The sequence below is a fragment of the Lutra lutra genome, chromosome 14 (genome assembly GCF_902655055.1).
Source record: "Lutra lutra chromosome 14, mLutLut1.2, whole genome shotgun sequence".
NCBI classification, from domain to species: Eukaryota; Metazoa; Chordata; class Mammalia; order Carnivora; family Mustelidae; genus Lutra; species Lutra lutra.
The window spans coordinates 31,765,974-31,788,357 of record NC_062291.1 but is presented as its reverse complement, the minus strand read 5'-3'; the positions used below and the strand labels follow the sequence as shown (position 1 = coordinate 31,788,357).

At 52.2% G+C, this 22,384-nt stretch overlaps 1 protein-coding gene across 2 annotated transcripts in view; it reads right to left on the bottom strand.

Moving 5' to 3' along the window:
- The window catches only part of HK1 (hexokinase 1), a 79,459-nt gene that overhangs the window by 37,390 nt on the left and 19,685 nt on the right, over window positions 1–22,384 (bottom strand). For both annotated transcript variants that reach the window (XM_047701403.1, XM_047701402.1), the window contains one exon: window positions 6,529–6,691. In XM_047701403.1, the coding sequence (XP_047557359.1) occupies window positions 6,529–6,691 (163 nt within the window). The remainder of the gene's footprint in view (window positions 1–6,528; window positions 6,692–22,384) is intronic.

The following is a 22,384-nucleotide window of genomic DNA, read 5'->3' as shown; positions in this document are numbered from 1 at the left end:
TTTGCTTTGTTTCAACATTTTTTATTGCTTTAATGTTTAAATAAACATTTATTTCTTTCCTGTTATACACTGACTTTACATCGTAACTTAAAAAAAAATAGCATGACCCATTTTTCAGTTGCTAGCCTGGTCCAAAGTCTCATTTCCAGTTGAATCAATGGTCTTAAGTGAAAGCAGCTTCTTATGCTCAGGGGCCAGGTGTCTGTGGGGGCGGGGGAGCTTGTGGTTGGTTAGTGGGGTCAGTGCCAAGTCAGATCAGGTGAGAGCTTTCAGATCCTGCTGCGGGAAGGAGTCAAGTTTCAGGCAGCACCTCCACGGAACCCAGACCTGAAGTTTTTCAAGCAGGAAAAGTGCAGATGACCTCAGCTGCCAATAACCAGAAGACTGTGGCCTTTAGGTACACGGGGCTGGGCCCCACTTCCACAACCCTGCAAAGACTGGTGCTCCATGCCAGCCTCCCGCTGTGGTCTGTCCGCTCCAGCTCTCCCCTGCTCTTCTCAACAAGCACAGGTCAACAGGGTCCCAAGAAGTTCCAGTCAGACATGGCAACCAGAAAAGGTGACCTTGAGATGTCAGGAAAACACTAAACACTGGACACTCCCCACACCTGGAAGTGGGAGTTGACCATTTGAGGAGGGCCTTTCCCAGAAGGCAGTTTACATGGGGTCATGGTCAAGCCCAGCACGGTTCCTGGTCCCTCCCTGAGCGGTGGCCCTGGTTCCAGGCCATGTTTGTGACTGCCCAGAGAAATGGCACCTCCTTCTATAAATCACATTTGCAGCTTGGGAGATGGGGGACAAATATCAACTCATCTTCCTGGTTTCCGGAGAAGGAAGCCCAACCAATCCAGCTGAACAACCTGCTCCTGGTCACACCTATAGTGGCGCCACAGCCCCTCCCTTTTCTTAGTCGCCCACGCCCACGTACTTGCAAATATTGTAATGCTCATTATCTTCTAGGCGTAAGTGGCTTATCTTCCTCAGTTGGATGATAAGCAACTTGAAGGTGAGGGCAATGTAACACGCTTACTTCCTCCCCCTCCACCCCACTCCCCAAGGCTCACGCAAGGCAGGGAATCAGTGTTGGCTCCTACTTTGAAAGAACTGTCTGGGTCAAATGTACACCTGTCTGGCCCTAGTGTCTGCCATGGCAAAAGATACCAAGGAATGACGTCTGGTAAGGGGAACAGGATTTCCAGTGAATTTTGGTGGCTGTCTAGCCTCTCTTTAGATAACTATCCTCCCCATTTTTCATCTGAGGTTGGGGGTAAGCTGAGCCCCTGCTCCCGCTCCAGGGGGACCAACATGTCATCCAGCAGCATCCAGTCTCCCACCTTGGCCATCATGATTGGCTCAGGATGGGCACATGACCCGAGTCAGCCAGCCAATCATCACCCTCTCCAAGACCACGGCTGGGATCACTAGCTCTGACGCAGGAGTGGGCTAGAGCTGGCAGAGCTATCTTTGTCTGCCACCCTAGGGAAGAGGCAGCCCTCAAAGGCACCCAGCACCCAGACTGCAAGAAGGGACAGGCAAGTCTCGGAATACAGAAGCCAACTTACAACTAGATTTCCCAGTTACGTGAACCTAAAATGTTGCTTTTTTTGCTCATACAAATTTGAGTTTGCTTTCTTTAAGCTACAAGGCTCCTGAGCCCGATACTCTTTATTAGGGAAGGAATCCCCTAAACGCCTACTTGCCCTCCATAACAAAGGGCATCTATTTGGATCGCAGGTTGGTTCCCCATTAGAGCTTCGGTGTCCCATCCCCCCACAGCAGAGGAGGAGAGGAGCCCCCAGATCACAGCTCTGGTGCCTCTGCCATGGGGGGACAGGAGTGAGACAGCCTGCCTCTGCTGTCCCCTTTTTTCTGCCTTCTCCCCTAACAGCCAGTGAATTCTGAGGAGAGGCCAGTGAATTCTGAAAAATTCTGAATCTTTTTTGTCCAGGGCTAGACCTACACATTTAGGCCTGATGGTGGGGCTCCTGTGACTGGCTGCATCGGCTGGGAAGGGCCCTCCCAGAAAATTACAAAGTTGGTTGTTAGATGACACTAGCATTAAGGAGGACAAGGACCCACTAGAACTCTCATGGTGGTTGACAGCTTCCAAAGCACTTTTCGTTTGATCCTTTTGCAGTCTTCTGAGTCAGGGAAGGCAGGGTCCGATAACCCATTTTACAGATGAGGAAATGGAGGCACAGGGAAGTTAAGGGACACCTCCAAGGTCAGACAGATATAAAGAGTAGAGCTGGAGATTAATCCAGTGTTCTGGGTTGGTTTGGTTTTTTCCCCCCCTTTTAATTCAAGTTTGGCCTCTTTTTAGAGCACTGGGCTTCCCTCCAACTACCTCTTCAAAACTTTGGCCTCAACCTTCCTTCCTGCCCCTGTTGCGTCCCACTTACAACTTCTTCCCACATTGCCCATCTCCACTGAAGCCAGGAGAACCGCTCTTCCAGACAAGGCTCATTAAACAAAGCATCTGAAGGGCCTCTGGCGACTTTCCACTTTATGATGACCGCCATTATTCCCAGCAAATAATGGAAAACAAACACAGGGACAGATGTCTCTCTCAAGTCCAGGTCTGCACCAGACGGAATACAGGGCAAACAGAAAGCCCGCCTTCAGGAAATGCCTACCTTTGCCCTGTTGGATGAATTGATTCTGTATGTGAGAGGCAAAGGCTCTCCCCGCATGTCTGCAACCCAGCTACTCAGATGACAGTTCTACCACCTCCATCAAAAACCCAACCAGAATCCGAGACACGCAGGTTTCACGGGTGGAGAGACAGTCCAATCATCTTCCCAGATCCGGAAACAGAGACAGAGAATGGGAAGTGACCAGCCCGACTGCCATGGCAAAAGACGGGATTTTCTTTCCCCTGACCAATCTGGGGCCCAAAAAATTAACTGAACACACTGCAAATCAAATATTTTCCAACTTATCCTTTGGGTAAAACATGTGCTTAGAACCATAAGGCAGAAACAGTGAAATATTCAACTCAATTTACCCTCAAAAACCTTGCCACCTAACTGGTATTTCCAAAATCCTTACTGAGAAATGAGAAGAAGAGAAAAAAGGGGAGGTTTCATGAATGAGACCCAGAACGAGCACTTCTGAGGGAAGCGAGACATGGAGGTGTGCTGTCCCCAGAGACTCGCAGCTCTGAAAAGGGACCTTCTGTTTAGCCAAGTCACCAAAGTAAAATGGCTTCAATATCTTCCTTCTTTTATTTATTATTCATACCTTTCCTACTCCAAAAAGGATATGCAGCAGCTAAAAGCCACTTTAGGGTTTAAAAAAAAAAAATTAACGTATAGATTACTGAAGAGCAATTTAAAGAAAAACCACTGCCCACAAAAGATGTCCAAGGGGGGGAAAATAATAAAAATGTGCTGATACATTTCCAAAAAATCAGTAGTTTTAAAACTCTGAGGCCAGTTCCCTGGGGTCAAGGTCAGCAGGAAAGGAAAGGAAAGGTTTGTTTCTCACTTTGACTCCGAAGTCACCCCGCCCTTAGCAGGTGGGGGCATCTCTCCACTGAGCTGAGTCCAATTTATCCCTCAGTGGTTTGGGATTACCACTAATTCTGTCGCTGACTAATTATACAGTTAAAGCAGTGATTAACATTTAAAAAGGGAACAGCACCATGGTTTACTATCAAGGAGGTCTGCATTCTGACTACTCCAGGGGACTTCCTGGTTGTTGGCTGATAAGCGGGTACAGGTCACAAAGGGACAGGGAGGGGACTGGGGGCAGGTATGAGAGTCAGTGTCAATGCCTGTGTGGGGTTGTAGGGTTGGTTCCAAATGGAGTGTGGGCCCCAGGGCATAGGAACTGAGCCCAACCATGAATATTAGGAGCAGCTATGGGGAGCAAGGCCATAGGGTGTGTTAGGGTTGCACTGTGACACCCCCCCACCGAAAAAGATATACTGAAGTCCTAACCCTTGGGACTCGGAAAGATGACCTTGTTTAGAAACAAGGTCTTTGCAGATATAATCAGGCTAAGATGAGCCCTGAGTGTGGGGCCTAATCTGATTAGTATCCCCATAAAAGGGAAATGCCCTGTAATGACAAGGGCAGAGACTGAAGACATGCCGCTGGCAGGCCAAGCGCCACCAAGGACTGCCTCCCACCACCGGAAGCCAGAAGGCGCGGGAGGCAGGGGTAGGGCTGGGCAGGGTGAGGCAGGGAAGGGAGCTGAGAGCCATCAGGCAGACCCAGGCTGCACAGGAGGGGGGGTCCTATTACTGCAGAGCTTTGGTTTTGTCACCTGTTAATATCACTCTGCCATCCTCAGAAGCCCTAAGTATTTGGCCCGTCCATACTGGGGAAGAGAGAGGCTCAAAAGGAGGCCTGGAGCCCAGGCTGTGGGCTTCCGTTACCACGCGTGTCTTCACACTGAGAACACGGCTGACGGTCAGACACGTTCTTTTACACAACACGAAGAAAGAGCAAACACCAGCCGTTATCATTTTACGGTGCAATGACAGCACAGTGCACTACAGATTCCAGAGCCATTCAAACTATAAAGTGCCTCAAAATAGACTGAATGTGTAAGAAAAGAGCAAAGGTTACGGGAAAAGGCAGGTAGGCCAGGTTCAACAGATTTCTTTTCTGCAGGACAGCTCAAGGCCTACCGTGTCTTGGCATGTGTTATGAAAGTCTGAGGGAGGGCTGCAGAGGGTTTTTCCCCGGGGAGTCTGAATGCTGGGCCTTATTTTGAAAAATAGCCAATGGGGGTAAATGGCTAGATGACTCGTATAGCTGGATCACACTTAGAGACCCTCAGCTCTGCAAATGGTTTCTGGAAGGGGAAAGGAAAGCACCCCCAGCTGACATACGGTCCTGACATAGACATATGGTCCTTGGACACATTAGCCCTGGACCAGTCCCACAGGATCAGGTGCCCCGCGGGCATCAGGTATCCCTCTGCGCTCCCCCCAGCCAAGCCAGAGCGGGGGGGCCCTCCAGGGGCTGCCCACACCATTACTTCCCCTCTCCCCCTTCTATTAGCCGGAAGCATGCAAAGCCATGCATCTTCCAACAGGACTCCGCTCACCCTGGAAAGGCTCACTGTTCCTCGATGCGGGACCACCCAGAGCAGGGAAAAAACAGGAGTGAACCACAAAGCCAGAGACATCAGGACAAAACCCCAGGCACGCCACAGCCCCATCACTCCAGGGACCAGAATTTCTTGGGTGATTACAAAGTTAAAACTGCTGGTAACCACGACCTCAAGGAACACAAGAGGAGGGATGTGGAACAGATTTCCAACAGTCAAGAAGCAGGGAGATATGAACACCAAACCCCACCTGCGCCACAGAGCCAACAGAGCACACGGCCTCCATCGGCGTCTAGATCTCATCCAGGGCTTCTAGAGAGCCCCGCACCCAGGGCAGGACCTTCCCACCGCGCCCGGTCCGCTCCAGCAAGTGTGCGCTTGCCTATCCTTGGTGGACGCCAGCAATGGCGGTTTTCCTGACACCCGTTCTGCAGGCTGTGTTCCAGAGGCTCCAAATGAAGGCTTGAAACGAATCCTCCAGAACAGGGAAGAAACCGCAGGGGGGTGTGAGGACCAGGCTCTCAGGGAATGGACTCCCAACCTGAGAGAAACAGGACCTCCCCATCATCTCCCTCCCTCTCATGTGCAGCAGGTGGACCCCAGTCCAGAGCACAAAACACCCCTCTGAGCGGGGTTCCTGGGAGGGTGCCTCGCTGGGGCCACCAGAGGACTCCCCACCACCCGCCCCCCACACACCCCCCACCCCACCACAAACTACTGGCTGCAGGTCAGTTGGACAGAACGGCTCCATCGAGCCTGCTGAGCTGTGCCCTCTCAGCCTCCACTCTGCCAAGAGCAGGAGCTAAGCCCGCTCCTTTGCGGAAGGGGTACTGACGATCCACGGGGAGCCCCCAACTCCCCTTTGTGGGGCACTGACCTTACTTACACAGATGCACACTGTGCATCTAGTTCTACCTCCCTTTGCCATTTGCTCTAGAGGCTACGTTCACATCCCATCTATAACATTTTGTTAGATGGGAACTTGACTCTCCCCTCTGAGTCCAATACCCAGCTGGCCCCTGGGATTGCTACTTATCTGAAGGGAGGTCTTGGTGCCCTGATGAAGAGATTTTCCTAAAATGAACTCATTTGTTCTGGAGCTTTTCATGTTCTACAGACATAAGAGCAACGCACACAGCATCTGTAAGGTCGGGACAGACGATCCTTCCCTATCATTAGCCATTAGACAGTCGGTCCAATGAGGGCAGTATCAGCCTTATCCAACCGTGGTAGCTCCGATGCCTGGCACATGGTAGATACTGAGCAGGCATATGTTGGATGGATGGATGGATGGACGGACGGATGGATGGATGGATGGACAGACGGATGGACAGCTGGGAGAACAGATGGATGAATGAATGGGTGGAAGAGTGAGGAAATAAATAAACAAATGAAAAGACAATAGACAGGATGTTTTCACAGAGAATTCAGCTCTCGGAACCCAATCTCTGGGTGAGAGACTCACCTGAACCATCGGGAATGGACCTTACAAACGTTGGCAACATCTTGACTGTGGCTGTTGGATTAAAATCCCGAGAGAGGCCATTCTTCATCTCCTTCTTGAAACGAGTCATGATATCTATCAGAGTTTCATCGGAGAGCCGCATGGCATAGAGATATTTGTCAATCTGGGGGAAGGATAAGAAGGAAGACAAGTGAGGTGAAGCCTGAAGGAGATCATTTCAGCTTGAGCCTGGCTGGGGAGGGACAGGGCAAGGGCGAGGTGCCCGCCTGTGTAGGGCCATCCAGCTCCCACAAGTTCTGACACACCACATGACGGGATGGGCAGTCACACAAATGCCATCAGCCATGTCCCTCAGAGCAGTCTTGCAAATGGTCCGAGCCCCATTTCATCCTGCAAAATGAACCAGGTAGCTCCAGTCCATTCCAATCCTTGAATGCTCCACGGAAGTTGCCCTTTGACCCCCAAGCACGCACCAGAGGTGCCCTAAGCCTACCCAGGACTCCCTTCTGCTGTGAGAAGTGGCCGGCTCACCTGCAGAAGGATGGCAGTGTCACAGAGGCTAAGAACAAGGGTGCCAGAGCCAGCCACGTGAGCTTCCACTCCCCACACCATCACTTCACAGCTGTGTGAATTTCAGCTTCCTCAACTGAGAAACAGACTGGATAAACAGGATCTAACTCACAGAGTTGGGAGTTTTAAGATCAGTTGAGACGGAGAAGCACTTAGAACACAGGAAGTGCTTAAGAAACTTGAGCCATCGGTGTTAACGTGAGACAGTGGTGCTGGGGGGATTCCTTGGGCACGATTTCTTGGTAGGCAGAAATAGTGGCCAAAGGGCTGGAATCCTTCAGAACATGGAGTGGCAGGCCCAAGAGCAGGGAGACCTGAACCCCACCATCCCCAGAAGGTATGGGGACAGCCCCCAGGATCCCCCACACAGGGGCTGGGGCTGACATGCCCACACTCCCAAGTCATCCCAAGTACTGACCCAATCTGCTGCTCTTCCTGGGCTCCCCATTCTCCTCGGGGTTCCAAGGCTTCTAACTGCCAGACCACTCGGACTGTCGCTGGCTAATCTTCATTCATAGTATGTTCCCATTTACTCTCTCCGAAAGTATTTATTGGGCACCTCCTGTGTACCCGGGCTCTAAGCCTTCTTGTCTCACCACTCATTCTTTTTGCTTCTCTTCAGCTCAGGAAGCCCCGACAGCCATGTGCCTGGACTTCTCATTCCTCTTTCCTGAGGCTCCTCAGTCACTCACTGGAATGGTTTTCCATCTTCAACCTCATCCCCTTCTATCCCATCTGGTACCCCACTGCCATGGTCTCCTTGGTAAAGTCAACCCCGCTCATTCTTTCCCTTGCTCAAAGCCTTGCATGTCTTCCATGTCCGAGGCGCTAACCCTCTCCAGGTGTGGCTTCGAGCTCTCTGAACTCCAGCCCAAACACCTCAACTATTCCTGGTGGGTCCCCGGGCTTTCGCACCGAAAAGCTCTTCCTTCTCCTCCCAGCTCTCCAGATCTCCCCTCCCCTTCCAGGTTCAGATCAAACCTCCCCTTCTCCTGCGGGTGTCAGAGCTCCTCAGGCTGGAGAGGACCCCTCCCTCAGCACTGATCTCTCTGCAAGGGAGAGCCTGGATCACAGCTTCCTACCCCGGGTCCCCTATTCCAGTGTTTGCTCCATTCACCTTGACCCCCCTCCCCCACCCAGTGCCCTGCACGCAGTCTTGTACACGGAAGGCTCCCGGTGGATGGAGAGAGAGATTTATGACCCGATGAGGTTGCAAAGACCTTGATGCTTATTTGCTTCTGAGAATGGCATCTCGGGCTCACTTTGCAGGGTGGCTGGAAATGTCCTGACTCAAGGACACAGAGTCCCCAGCCCTAGGTCTTTTCTGCATATTTTGAGCTGGGGCATCCTTCTTCTCACTCTGGCCTCCGTGCCTCGTGCTCCCCCAAACCCTGCCTGTCTCCTGTCTCACAAACCATCAGCCCATTGGCAGGAGTCCCCCAGTGTCCTCTGTGGCCGGAGACAAGCCTGCCCCACCCCCAAGCTCTCCTTCCACAATCACCTTTCCCCTTACCCCCCGTAATAAAGCCCTGCAGAGAAGAGCAATCAGAAACCACCAAGAGCTCAAGTAGAAATTGCCAGAATCACGGCCCCAGGAGAAGACACGCTCCGCTCTATTCTACCCCCAAGGCTGGCACCAGACGAGCAGAACTTGCTGCCATGGTGCCCACAGTCTGGCGGGGGGGAGGCAGTCACGAAACAAGGGTGTGTGAGCAGTGCCAGGAGCGGGAGTCTACTGAGAAGGCTTCCCGGAGGCGTGATGTCAGAGTGTGCATCCAGGCACAGTCAAAAGCATGTGTGAAGGCCAATGGTGAGGTGGGGGGGGCAGTTTGTGCAAGGAATAGAAAGAAATTCAATATGGATCGAGCACAGTGTAAAAAGTGAGGCTATTAAAAAGACCAAAAGGAGCTAAATTGTGTAGGATCTTGTAATGCACGTTAACAAATTTAGACTTGATCCCAAGCACAGCGGGCCTTGGGATGACTTTCAGGAGTATTCAACAATGGGATCTGTGTTTCCGCAAGATCGAGCCGGCTGTTGGGGAAAGAATGGGTAGGCAGAGGCAAGACCAGGTACTAATCGATAATCGTCGCGTTGTTACTCCCGCATTTGGGGCATGCTTCCGCGATCACATTCCCCACCCTCCATGCTGCATTTACGGACGGGTCTATCTCCTCTGATAAAACATGTGAGTTCCCTAGGGAAAGGAACTCACCCGGATGCCTGGTACAAAAGAAGAATTTAACTGATACTAAGTGCTAAATTACTACTCTATATTTATCCTATGGCTCACAGCAGATCGAGAGCTTCCATATCCAGTAAGTCCTTTAACCTTCAAAACAGCCCCACCAGGGACACATTCTTGATCCCATTTTACAGATGCAGAAACTGAGGCTCCACAAAGCAAAGTGATTAGTTCAAAGACCTATCAAGAGAGTCAGGCCTCATACCTGCAAGTCTGACGTTGCTCCCTACAATCGTTCCCATCCCTCAGGGAAGACAAGTTCCCCTATTCTGTGGAAGCCAAGCCCAAGTAAAGCTGCTGAGGTTTTCTAGCTGGACAGGAAGAAGCATCTAGAAAAGCCAAGGCTCCCTGCAGCTCCACAGCCATCCTGCTCCCTGACTCAAGGTGCAAGTTAGTACAGGGACCCTGATCCGAGACCCGAAAAGAGCCTAGAAGCTCAAAGGAGGAAGCAGGCCGGGGACACAGAAGACAAGCCAGCCCCCAGGCATCTATGGAAAGGAGGCTTTCCTCCTCTGGTTCAAGCTCATGAATCATTATGTGGGACAACCCTTCTCTGGAGAGATGTGGAAACAGGATCCAAAAAGAAGGTTTAAGTTGGGGCAGAGCGGGAACTGGGCCTGAGGCCTCCTGGACGTCATGTGAATGAGAGTAAACAAGGGGAGCCCTTTCCACTGGTCCTCAGGAGCTCAGGAGGGGCCTCTGAACCAGCAGATGCTGGGCCAGGAGTGGGCTGGACAGCCAGGAAGTGCCCGGTGCAGGCCTCAGCGGGTCCACGGCACACAGACCAGGCCCCTTTAAGCAGCACAGGAGACACTGGAGCAAAGCCCACATCAGGGGACACTTGTGGAACAGTCCCCAGGGGCCCAGAGTGCCCAGCGCCTCACCGAACCAGGGGCCTCACTCCCTTCGTTCAGACTGGCCCTGCCTGGCAGCAGGCTACACTGCCCCATCCACCTGGGAAGGACGACTGGGTCATGAGTGGCAGGAAGGACAGGTGTCGGGCCAATACCGCTTGTCCACGTGCTCCGGATCTCGCTGGGGCTGTGCCCCACAAGAAATGCAGCAAGAGAGCGGCCATTCCTTGGGTGGGGCCAGGAGCCCAGGAGCAGAGGACAGCAGAGGGAGGCAGACCTGAGAAAGGCCAACTTCTGGTCTTCAGGGGCTTGGCCAGAGTCTATGGTCTTTCCAACTTCTCTGTCTCTATTCCCACTCCACGGCATCTCCAGATCCGGCCCCTTCTCCCCACGTCCCTCCCGCTCCGGCCACGTGCACACACTGCTGCTGCTCGGTGGCTCTGGCCACATGCTGGTGCCCAAAGAACCCCTCCTATGCCTCCAACCCTCTCCCCTCTATGTTTTGGCGACAGAAGGCCATGGCACAGCACCTCCAAAGGCTGCAAGCCGCCAGCCTCAGCGTTTGGATGGTCTGTCACAGGCCAGAGGCTCCCAGGAAGCCGTGACAGGAACCCTCAGGGTCCTAGCGTGCTCCCTCTTGCCCGTGGTGTCTGACACGTGCATGCAGGACTCCGGTCAAACTATGAAGGAAATTGGGAGATGCCAGGCTCCTGGACACCGCACGGAGGCCGGGTCCTGCAGACTCTTGCCCGAGACTGAGAAAGACCCTAGTCACGGCTCCAGGCACCTTTCACCATCCCCTGAAGGGAACGGGCCCTAATACTGTGCAAATCCTTGTCCTGGATGGTCCCTCTTGTGGACCAAGGAGGCCTGGAAGCTCTGAGCCGCTCGAGAAGCTGGACCATGGCAGAGACAGGAGGAGATGTGGGAAGAGAGAGCACGGCCCCCCACCAAGCTTCTCTGCTCAGAGCTGTCCAGCTAACGAGAGAACCCAGGGGCCCCGCACCGGGCTGCACACAGACATCTCTGCATCTGACCTCGGCCCCACCTCCTGCTCCCAACAGAGCATGCACTAAATACCAATTCAAGACAGGACAGGCCCAAGGGAACACGCCCTTGTGGCCAGGAGGCACAGTCACCCCTGGTGACCCGGGCATTTTGACCCCCTCCGTGGATGGGGACATGGCCGGGGACATTTTTCACTCCTTCCGTCCTCTGCTCTCCCCTGAGGACCAAGAACAAGGCAGGGCAGCTGGGGTGACTGTAGGTGTCTGGCACCTGCCTCCGGAGTGAACCTTCCATGGGAGACGCTCCACAGTGCGGGGCGGGCAGTGCAGGGTTAAGAAAACTCTTGCCTCAGGTCAGGACAGAGATTTCAACATCAGATTCACTTCTCTTTCTTAGCGAGGTTGACTCAGGAGAGAACGTGGCCGGGTGATGAGTGTCACTTGGATAATAGTTTGAATCTGCTGAGGGCTCTGCCCTTTTTACACAGGACTGTCACACACGTTGTCCCGCGTGGATGTTGCAGAAAGAGATGACAGGAGCTCATGGACGCCATGGCCGGGTATGAGGTAGGCATGAGTAACATTAGCTTCCACCACCATGACCTGGGGACAGAGGCAGGAAGGACAGCCTCATCCCCATTTCAGAGTCGAGGAAACACAGACCCACAACTCACACTAGCTCTCATAGTTTGGAAGCAACAGCAGGGTCTAGAGTCCAAGTCTTCTAGACCCTCATCTTGGGCTTCGCCATAGACCTTGAAAAGAACATGGAACGGGGTGGAAGAGAACAGGGTTTGAACCTCGGATCTGCCATTCAGTAGCTGTGTGACTTTGGACAAGTTACTTAACCTGGCTGAGTCTTGCCTTCCTCACCATTAAAGGGGATAATAATGCCTTCACCTCAGGAAGCTACTGGGAGAATTTTAAGAATGTGCCAAGAACAAGGTAAACATCAAATAACATTTCCCATCCTCGCATCTAAAGGACCAAAAGGGAGGTCATCTCCCTCCATGCCCTGGCTTACCAACAGTCATGGGTCCTTGACTCCTTTCATCTAGATACCTAGGAGAAATGCACTGATTACCAAATATTACTGCCCCATTCTACAGAAAAGACCACTGAAGGTAGTGCAGCCATATGCCCAAAACCATGCAAATTAAAGACTGGTAAAATTCCTCTGAAACACTGTACTGTTTTATTAGTTGTTGTTGTTTTTAATTATCAGTTAAGTTATAGTGACAACAAGCATTAGACACTTATCATTAAAAAAATTCACACAACACAAAAATGCATTAAAGTAAAAAATATAAGTTCTTCCCCTAGTCTTCCCAGAGAAGAGCTAAGAGTTTTATGGACTAAGACGGTTTTTCTACCTAAACACTCATACATATAGACCTTGCCTTTTTTATTTCATTTTTCCTTTTTCATTTTCCAAAAAGGAATCATACCTGGGCAGGGGGGGTGGAATTATAAACACTTGCTCCTTCAAAGCTTAAGCCCACCTTCCTATTCCTCCAGAACCTGCCTTTAAGACTCGCACTAAGAGCCACCCTTGGATTTCTTCAGGACCCTGCCTGGCTCAATGATGAGACATGGACAGGGTAACGTGGACACCCGTGTCTGCCTCTGGCTTTGCTATCCTGTAGGCACCTCAGTTTTGTCATCTGTAATGTGGGTGGGTGTGTTCACATGGCTTCAATTTTATAAAGGCCTCTCTACTATGCCCAGCACTTTCATAGTGGTCCTCAAACTACCCTGTTGAAAAACTCAGGGCAGGTACCATCGCTTCCAATGCCCTAAGGAAAAATCAGAGGCCCAGGAGGTTCCTCAAATGGCCAAGGTGACCACTGGCCAGCAAGAGAACTGGGGTAGACACCAAGTTCCCTGTCCTGCTCCTGTGCTGCTTCCTCTGTAAGCTTTCTTGCTCAGGCCAAGGAGGACGCAGGCCTCCTAACAGCGCCCCTCACCCACCCCACCCCCACCTCCTGCCCCTCAGCAAGATCCTAGCCCCTCCTCCCGCATGCCCAGGCTCCTCAGTGCCCAGCCCCACCTCAAGCTATGGATGGCGGCCTAGGGAACCTGTGTTTCTGTCCTGTTCTTGGCAACTGGGCAGGCAGCTCCTGCTCAGCTCCTCATGGCCACAAGAAGAGACGTTCTTGCCCTGCGGAGTCCCCCAGGGGACCCATCACCCCACCAGCAGCCTGCCTTCCCTCAGGCAGCCTGGGGTCCTACGGTGGTTCTTCACCCCCAGAGGCCCTTCCTCACAGACCACCATCCACTCTGCTGGTTCAGTCTGCAAAGGGCCTCTCCATGCCTCTCTCCTCCTTTCTCCCAAAGTCCACCTCCACACTCACCTCCTCCGAGCGGCATGCCATGATCCACCCCGCCCAACACCGGCCGCTCCTCTCCTCCACATCCCCTCCGCCATCAGTGGTCACTCTGTAGGTATGAATTTGCTCCGGGGGACACATGGCAGCATGAGGCCTTTCCCAGGAGCTGCAGCAACAAACACATATCTGTGCCTCCCGCTAGTCTGTGGGGGCCCAGGGGACAGGGGCCATGCCTTCCAGGCCCTCTGCGTCCTCTACAAAGCCCTCCGGGTGTCTTTGCCACTGGACTGGGCACCTGCTCCGCTGGGCGCTGGGCGGGAAGGCCTCCGGTGACGCCTAGCCAGGGAGGTCTCAGAAGGGTTTGCTGGCTCAGATAAGGACAGAGACTCCTCTTCCCTGAATGGCCCAGCCCTTCTCCCAGAACAGCCCCTCACTTCAGCCTCCTGGGGACCTGCGTGGGGCCAACAGCCTCTCCCAGAGGGAGAGTCTTCTGGGAGTTCTCTGGTTCTCTAAGCGCCCCCCCCCGGCCCCCCCTTCTGTGTCTCAGGGCTGAGGCCCAGAAGGACACAGAGCCCTGGGGGTAACCGAGATTCTCACTCCGCTCTCCAGGCCTGCCGGAGACTGTTAATACCTGAGAGCCTCCAGAGGAAATGTGTTTGGGAAAATAAATTCCACTTTAGAGGCTCCCGAGTGAAAGATGGGAGCGCGAACCCCGCCAGAGCAAACAGGACCTCTCGGCATGTTAAAACCCAGCGAGGCGAGGTTCCCTCTCCCCAGGCTCTTTATGGAGGTTCATCCCCTCAGGCAGCCCAGGGACAGCACAGGGCTCTACACCCTTACCGACCATCTTATTTATGCTTCTGAACTGCTAGTTCCCTTTCAACCAGCATGGGCTGGGCACCACAGATGAGTCATACACACTTCTGTGTACTCACAACAAACCAGGAGGAAAATGGGATCCCTGTTCGAGATGAGAAACTGAGATCTGGGGAAGGGAGATGTTAAGCAGGGACAGGGCCCACGCTGGGTACGTCAAACAGCACATCTGGGGGCGGGGGGTTGCGTAGGGACCCCATCTTACACAGGAAGAAGCTGGGGCCACGAAATCAAGGGAGGGGCCCCAAGCACCCAGCAACTGGTGTGACTCCAGCTTGAGCCTCCAAACTCGACGCTCCTCCCCTGACTGCCCAGAATCCTCTTGCTAGGAGAACCATGTAAGGCCTTGAAGTCATGCCCAAGGGCTTCCTGACGACCTTAGCACCCACTAATACCCAACAGTAGACACTTTCTCCTTGGCGAGAGAGAGACCAAGCTACCAAGCTACGGCCCAGGATGAGAACAAAGCTGTCACAATGAACTAGCTAAAAATAAAGGAGGTACCCACAGGCCTCAAGAGGAACAGAGCCGCCCTGGAATGTGGCAGGGCAAGAACAACAGGCTTAATTCCCAGCCTGCCTGAGTCCATGGCTTGGGCTGGGGCCAGCCTCCAGACTCACCCTTCCCAAAGTCCCGGGCACCTCCAGACAAGAGAGAAGAGAGGCTCCAAAGGCCAGTTCTGCTTTCACTCTGAAACAATCAGGCCCTAATGCCCCGGGGTGCAAACAGCGCAGTAGTGTGAGTAGACTGGGCTGGAACCCCAAGGCCCTCAGGCCTCCTCCAGCTATCCCGCCCCAACCCATCACTGGGGGCAAGTCACTTCCATCAGCAAAACAGCAACAAAGAAAACTGCCCACTGGCCCTCATAAGGGCTGCAGGAGCTCCAGGCATGGGGGATTACTCTTCCTCCTCTCCGGAGATTACTCCCCGCCCTACCCCCCCCACCCCCCCACCCCCGCCATCCCCGCAGTGCCTCTCCGGTGCCTACAAGTGTGTCCCAGCATTCCTACAGCTCGGTGTACTCTCCAAGTGGTTCCACATCCCTTCTCTAGCTGGATAAACGGGAAGAGGGCAAGGTAGGATCATTCATCCCATCTGACAAATAAGGAAACTGAGGCCCAGACAGCTCGCCGGCCACCACCATATTGCTCAAGCTAGAAGAATCTTTTAGATAGAATGGATTCTAGCCTCCCAGCCTTCCGGATGATGACACTGAGGCCCAAGGACCCCTACGAACCCACCACTTTGAATGCCAGAGTGCCTCTGCCCAAACTTCAGCCATAAAATGCACTGTCTAGCAGAGCTCTGTCCAACAGAAATATAATGAAAGCCACGTATGTAATTTTAAACTTTCTAGTGGCCACATTTTTTTTAAAAAAGGCAAAATTAATTTTAATAACATTGTACTTAACCCAATATAGCCAAAATATTATTATTATGCTTTTTAAATTGCTAATGAGATACTTTATATATCTTCTTGTCATACAAAGTCTTTGAAATCTTGTGCATACCTGACACCTACTAGCACATCTCCAATCAGACTCGCCACATTTCAAGTGCCCAGTAGCCATGTGTGGCCAGTGGCTACTGTTCTGGACAGCACAGCTCAGCACCCCCATTTTGGGAGCCCTGGGTGATGGTTTCTAATGCGGGCTGTGGCCACGTGCGCAGCCCTGGACCACGGTCCGGGTTCCGCAGGTGCAGCCAGATCTGCCCACCAGTGTCAGACAGGCCTGCAATCCCCAAGCTCATCCTACTGCTTTGCGGCCACCCAGCTCAGGTCACTTTCACTTCCTGAGGTTCGCCGGCCGCACGTGTAAGAGGCAGGAAGAAATGCCTACATCCAAGCTGCCTGGAAGGACTCGACTAAACCAAGCCCGTTAGAGTATGTCGCAAACAGAACAGATCCCTGCAAAGGTGAGGACAGTGGCCTGGGTCTCCTACTCCACTCGTCCCACCCACCCAGAGAGACATCAGAGAAGGCACCGGGAGATACCAGAGAAATGAGGTCAGATCGAATAACAGGGCTGAAGGCAAACCCCAATCAAGGAGACAAGCTGCTCAAGGTGCGGCTGGGCAGATGCTGCAGTGCCAACAATCTTCAGGACTGTGCATTATAAAAGCATTAGGGGTTCTTCTGGAAGGTTAGGCATGGCCCTTGGTGGGGGTCCTCTTCTTTTAAATGCAAACAAGGATGGGGGAGGAAGACAGGGTACAGGGTGAAATTTGAAAAATGGGACATTTCTAACATTTCACTGTAAATGACTTTATTGGGCCAATTTCCTTCCCAAGGAGAGGGAGTTCAGTCAACACTGAGCAAGAGAAGAAGGGCATGGGGGGAGGAGGCAAGCAAAGCCAAGGTGCCAGTGTTGGGGAGGATGGGGAAGGACAGAAAGAGGCCTGAGGAACCTGCAGCTGGGGGGAGGTCCCAGCTCTGCCTCAACTTTCAAGCTCCCTGGCTGTTTCCCTAAACAACGAAAAGGGAGGGTTGGGTGCAGTATGGTGGGAAGAACATGGGTTTCTGAGTTCGGGGACCAGGGAGTGTTCCTGTCCCTATTACTGATGAACTGTGAGGTCTTTGGCAAGTCACTTCACCCCTGGGGGGGGGGGTGTCTCTGTTTCCTCTCTTCTAAATGGAGGCAGTGCCTTTCTCGGTGGATAAAGACAAGGGTTCCCCCAGCAACGCCAGTCCTACACATATGCCCAAGAGGAATAAAAGTCCACACAGGAAAAACACGCACACACACGTTCACAGCAACATTATTCCGAAGTGGGAATAACCCAATGTCCATCAACTGACAAATATATAAACACACTGTGGAATCCGGATACAACTGCATTTTATTCAGCTGCAAAGGACCGATCGATGCTACGGCATGGACAAACCCTGAAAACACAATCCTCAGTGACAGACCAGACACAAAGGCTACATACTGCGTGATTCCATTTATGTGAAATGTCCGGAAGAGGTAAATCCATTTTTATAGAAAATAGATTAATAGACACCAGGGGCTGGGAGGGGGGTGGGATGGGGACCGTCTGCTTAATGGGTACAGGGTTTCTTTTGGGAGTGATGAAAATGTTCTGGAATCAGATAGTGGTCAGGGCTGCACAACCTCATGACTGTACTTGAAGTCACTCCATACACTTTAAAATGGTGAGTTTTACACTATGAGTATTATACCTCAACTAAAAAAATAACGGGGGCTCTGCCATCACTTTTGATGGGTCTGAATGCTGGTTCTTCTGCTGTTTTCTAGCTGAGCCTCAGGGTCTTTATCCAAAAGTAGAGATCCTAACAGCACCCCTGCACAGGGGCGATGTGGGGATGTGATGTTTTCTGCACAGTACCCGGCAGTGAACGCGACAGGCGTTCCATGATGAAATCCTGATGATGAAATAAGACCTGTGTGAGGAAAGACAGGCCCCTAGTCGGCATTCAGTGTCCCTCCAAGGTCCCCTCCCAGTGTCAGTGTCTGTGGCCTGTAACCAAGCCTGTAATCAATCAGATGAACATGATCCAACACTTTCAGCCCAGAAGCGGAGACCGCGGTTTGTAGACGGCTGGGCTGCCCACTTCGCGGTTCAGTCATCCTGCTGTGGGGCACGGCCACCCTCTCCTTTTAGGGATGATAGTCAGAGAGGCTGCAGGCCTAAGCGTCCTCTAACAGGGCCAGCCACATTTAGGCGGCTGATAAGACAGCCAGGCCTGGCTCGGCTCCACCCAGGAAGGGAGAGGGTGTGTGGGCAAAAGCCCACGTGCATGCTTTAATTCCCGGAAAAGTGCAACGGATTCCCACACTGGAGCACGGGGGGCAGAGGGGGGCTCAGAGAGCCCTCCCCGCCTTTCCCTGCACCCACTCCCCCCCTTCTCGGAGTGTATTCACGTCCCAGCAGCAGTCAATGGGGCTGGCGCCACTCATGAGAACTGTCAACCTCACCAGGGCTCTGCTCCATACAGTAAACTAGGAAATGGCTAATTTTAAACTAAGGTCCAGTGCTGTAATGTGAATGGAAACAACTGGGAAGAAAGAAGACTCTTTAAAAATTATCTACTTGGGACACCTGGACGGCTCAGTCCATTGAGCAGCTGCCCTCAGCTCAGGTCATGATCCCAGGGTCCTACGATCAAGTCCCTCATCAGGCTCCCTGCTCAGCGGGGAGCCTGCTTCTCCCTTTCCTTCTGCCTGCTGCTCCCTATGCTTATGCTCTCTTTCTCTCTCTTTGTCAAATAAATACATAATATCTTTTTAGAAATTATCTACTAAAACATGTTACAGGTTTGACTGTACCGAGGGTTGGTGTGGGATGACAGGAACCTGTACAAACTTCTGGTGGGGGTATGAAGTGGCAGGACCCCCGGGGACAGCAATTTGACAAAACCTGGAAAATGGGAAGATGTACACACTCTTCGACCCAGCAGTTCCAGCCCAGATCGACAGCCCCGAGCCCAGAGCGACGCGCGTGTGTCCTAGAGACGTGCGTGAGGAGAATCACAGTGGCGCTGTTTCTAATGTCAAACATCAGAAACCCAAATTCCCATCAGAAGAATAGATAAATCCTAAATTGTGGTGTTTTGCACAATGTGAGAGCATGCAGCAGTCCATATTGATGAAACACAGGTGTGTGCATCGACGTGGAGCAATCCTGAGGACAGATTGCTGAGGCAGAAAAGCAAGCTGCAAAAGGATACATCATTTACAAAAGCTTACAACTACATAAGGTAACTATAAACTATGCACTGTTTATAGACACATGCTCTGTAATAAAGGCATTAAAAACATGCACGGAAATAATAAACATCTACATCAGGACTGAGGCGCTCTCTGGAGGGAGACACAGAATGGGACAGAAGACAGGAAGGCCAAGCTTTCAGTCTGTCTCTAATGTAATTGTAACCGTGTCTGTAACTTCTCAGGCTGAGTGGTAGGTACACAGGTGTTTGTTATGCTGATCTCAAATCTCATTTTTATGCACCTCAAATATTTCATAATAAAATGTGTCTCCTACATATTGACTTGTGGGGGAGAGAATTAAAATACAGATTCCACATTAAATCAGTAAAATCAACAAGGATGGATTTTTCTCCTAGAGGAAAGAAGCAGAGGGAGTAAGAAGAGCCCACTGGAGCCCATTCCAAATTGTCTTAAGACCTTGAGAAAGTCATGTCTCTCTCCATGGGACCTCCAGTGCCTGTTTCTAAATGAGGAATAAAATCCCTGCTTTCCGTCTGAACATAAAGGGCATATGGGGGTGGTGGGGTGGGGTGGGGCTGCCCAGGGGAGGCGCTGCAAGGGGGGGAGCGCTGCTCTGGGACACTCAGGAATACTACTACTTCCTGTCCTCACAACCTCACCGGAGGTTTTTGAAAGCATACATACACACAAGCTTGTTAATATACGCGTGTGTATGGTTTGACAGGTGGGGGGGCGCGCGCGCACGCACACACACACACACAATTGATACCTGCTAAGACAGCCATAACTGTTCCGGGATGCTCAGAGATAACAAGCCATTCAAGAGAAAGCAAAACTACATTTTGAGAACTATCCATCTGACTCTCCCTCACCAAGTTTCTAAGTCTCTAAGACCCATTTGCCCACCTAGGGCCTGGCTTTAAGCCCCTCCTAAGTTAGCACTTTCCCACCCATGATCCGACCACTGGCCCTATATGCTCTCACAGCCTTCTGTGCTCTGCACTTCTCCCAAGACAGCAAATCATTAGTGATGCTCCAGGGGAGTAAGGAGCATTTCACACCGAGTTTATACCCGTCACCCCAGCCTAGCACAGCCCTCCGTACGTGATAAAGGACTCAACCGTTTCCAAAGAAACTACCGAGTCCCCATGAGCGGACTTGATTCTAAAGGTCCACAAATCAACAAACAGGTGCCCAAGTCTGGCCACGGCTGCCTCCCGGCCTCGGAGCTGCCTGGCTGCCTCTCTGTCGACAGAGGCAGGGGCGCCCTCAGGCACGCTCAGAGCTGACTCCGGGGGTTAATTCCATCCCGCAGGAGTCCCTGACTGCAGGCACACGCGGAGAGACAGTACCAAATCTGTCTTTCCTGGAGAAGGCTGCCCATGCCATTTCCAGAAAACAGCAGGAGCGTGGGAGGACGGCGCAGCATGGCCAGATGTGAAAGTCCCTCGTACCCACCCGGTTTCCCAGTTTATTCCCTCACGACAGTCCCAAATTATCAAACCAAACGAAACGTTGGGGCTTCTCGGGGTAGGGGGGGCCTCCGAGAACATCCCCGGTATTAGGGACAAGGATAATGAGATAAAGAATCACCAAGGAGTGAGGATCTAACCAGACATCTGTGTAACAGCAGATCAAAAGGTATCTGAGGTATTTTTCGTAACTTTCTAGCTCTCCTCTCCCTCACCTCTGGGCAATAAGGAAAGGGCATTTTATTAATGCTTGGTGTTGCAGCTGGGATACATGGACTGGGAGAAAATAAACCGTGGGTAGCTCTTTAACTGCCAAGCATAGTCTCCCCCACCTTCCTGGGGCAAGCACTCCTGAGTTCTGTTGTTGGACAAATCACACCTGTTTGTTCACCTGCTGGTGGGGATTACTCAGGGTCACGGGGATCCCACTCAGAGAGAACCCACTGGTTGCCATTCTTACAAACTTGAAGGAAAGGAAGCTAGTCCTTACTTACTTTTTTTTTAAGATTTTAGTTTCTTATTTTTATTCTTTTTTTTTTTTTAAGATTTTATTTATTTATTTGACACAGAGAGAGAGACAGCAAGAGAGGGAACACAAGCAGGGGGAGTGGGAGAGGGAGAAGCAGGTTTCCTGCCAAGCAGGGAGCCTGATGTGGGGCTCGATCCCAGGACCCTGGGATCATGACTGGAACCTAGGGCAGACACTTAACGACTGAGCCACCCAGGTGCCCCAAGATTTCATTTCTAAGTAATCTTCACACACAACATGGGGCTCGAACTCACAACCCTGAGATGGAGCGAAGCATGGTTTACCGACTGGGCCAGTTGGTCGCCCCAGGGAAGCTAGTCCTTAACAGGCCACGTTCTCACCGTGCTGGACTCATCCTCCTCTCCCAAACAAAGGGCTATGCGCACCATCACCCTCCACCAGGCTCTTCATGGCGAAGCCAAGTGGAAGAAGCAGGCAAGAGGACTGGCCTGTTAAAAGTTACTTGGAGGTCAAAGGACCCAGCCTCTAGCTACAGAACTAGCAGATGTCTGGGATTCTGATGAATGGAATCTTTCACAAGCACACACGTGCCTTCCTTTTCCTGCTAAAAGCACCAGGAGAGTAAAAGGAGACTATGTCTTGTACTTACTTCAGTCTAACACCAAGACACGCTTTTCTCAGCACCCCATTAACCAACAGCACGCAGATGCAGTCTGGTAAATGTGGCTCCACTTGGGGCAGCCAGGCCCTTGGCCTGTTTCAACCCCAGATATATTTACAAGACTGAATTAGTGACATGTCTCACCGGCAATGGAGAGAGAAATGAGAACTCTCTTCATGATCGCGTCTGTATCCTGAGCAATCCCGGAAAAACCTTCCCTGACACCATCCCCGTCTTCCTTCCTCCTACCCCCAGGCCAGAAGGCAAGAAAATGAATGAAGGCTAGTGGGAGAGGCCAGGGCTGTCTTCAGAGCCCCAGAGGCTGCCTAGGGCTGAAGGGCTGAATCATCATGGCTACCCACGGGGGCTAGCCTCGCCGGGTCCCTACTGGGTCCCCACTGGGTCGCAGGTAGAGCCTGATTTAGGCAAGAAGAGCAGGGCTTGGAGTCCTACAGCCCCACCCAGCCTTTTCACAGTAAGTGGTGGGTAGGAAGGGGCTGCCCTCTACCAAGTCTGGAGTCCCAAGAGAGAAGATGCAGTCCCCCAGCCTCTGGACAGGTGGAAGTGGGGAAACCTGACCAGGCCATTGTTAAGAGTGTCCACTGGGCTCTCAGGAGGCGCTGGAAGCTTCCTGGGGCCCACACCCACGGAGGG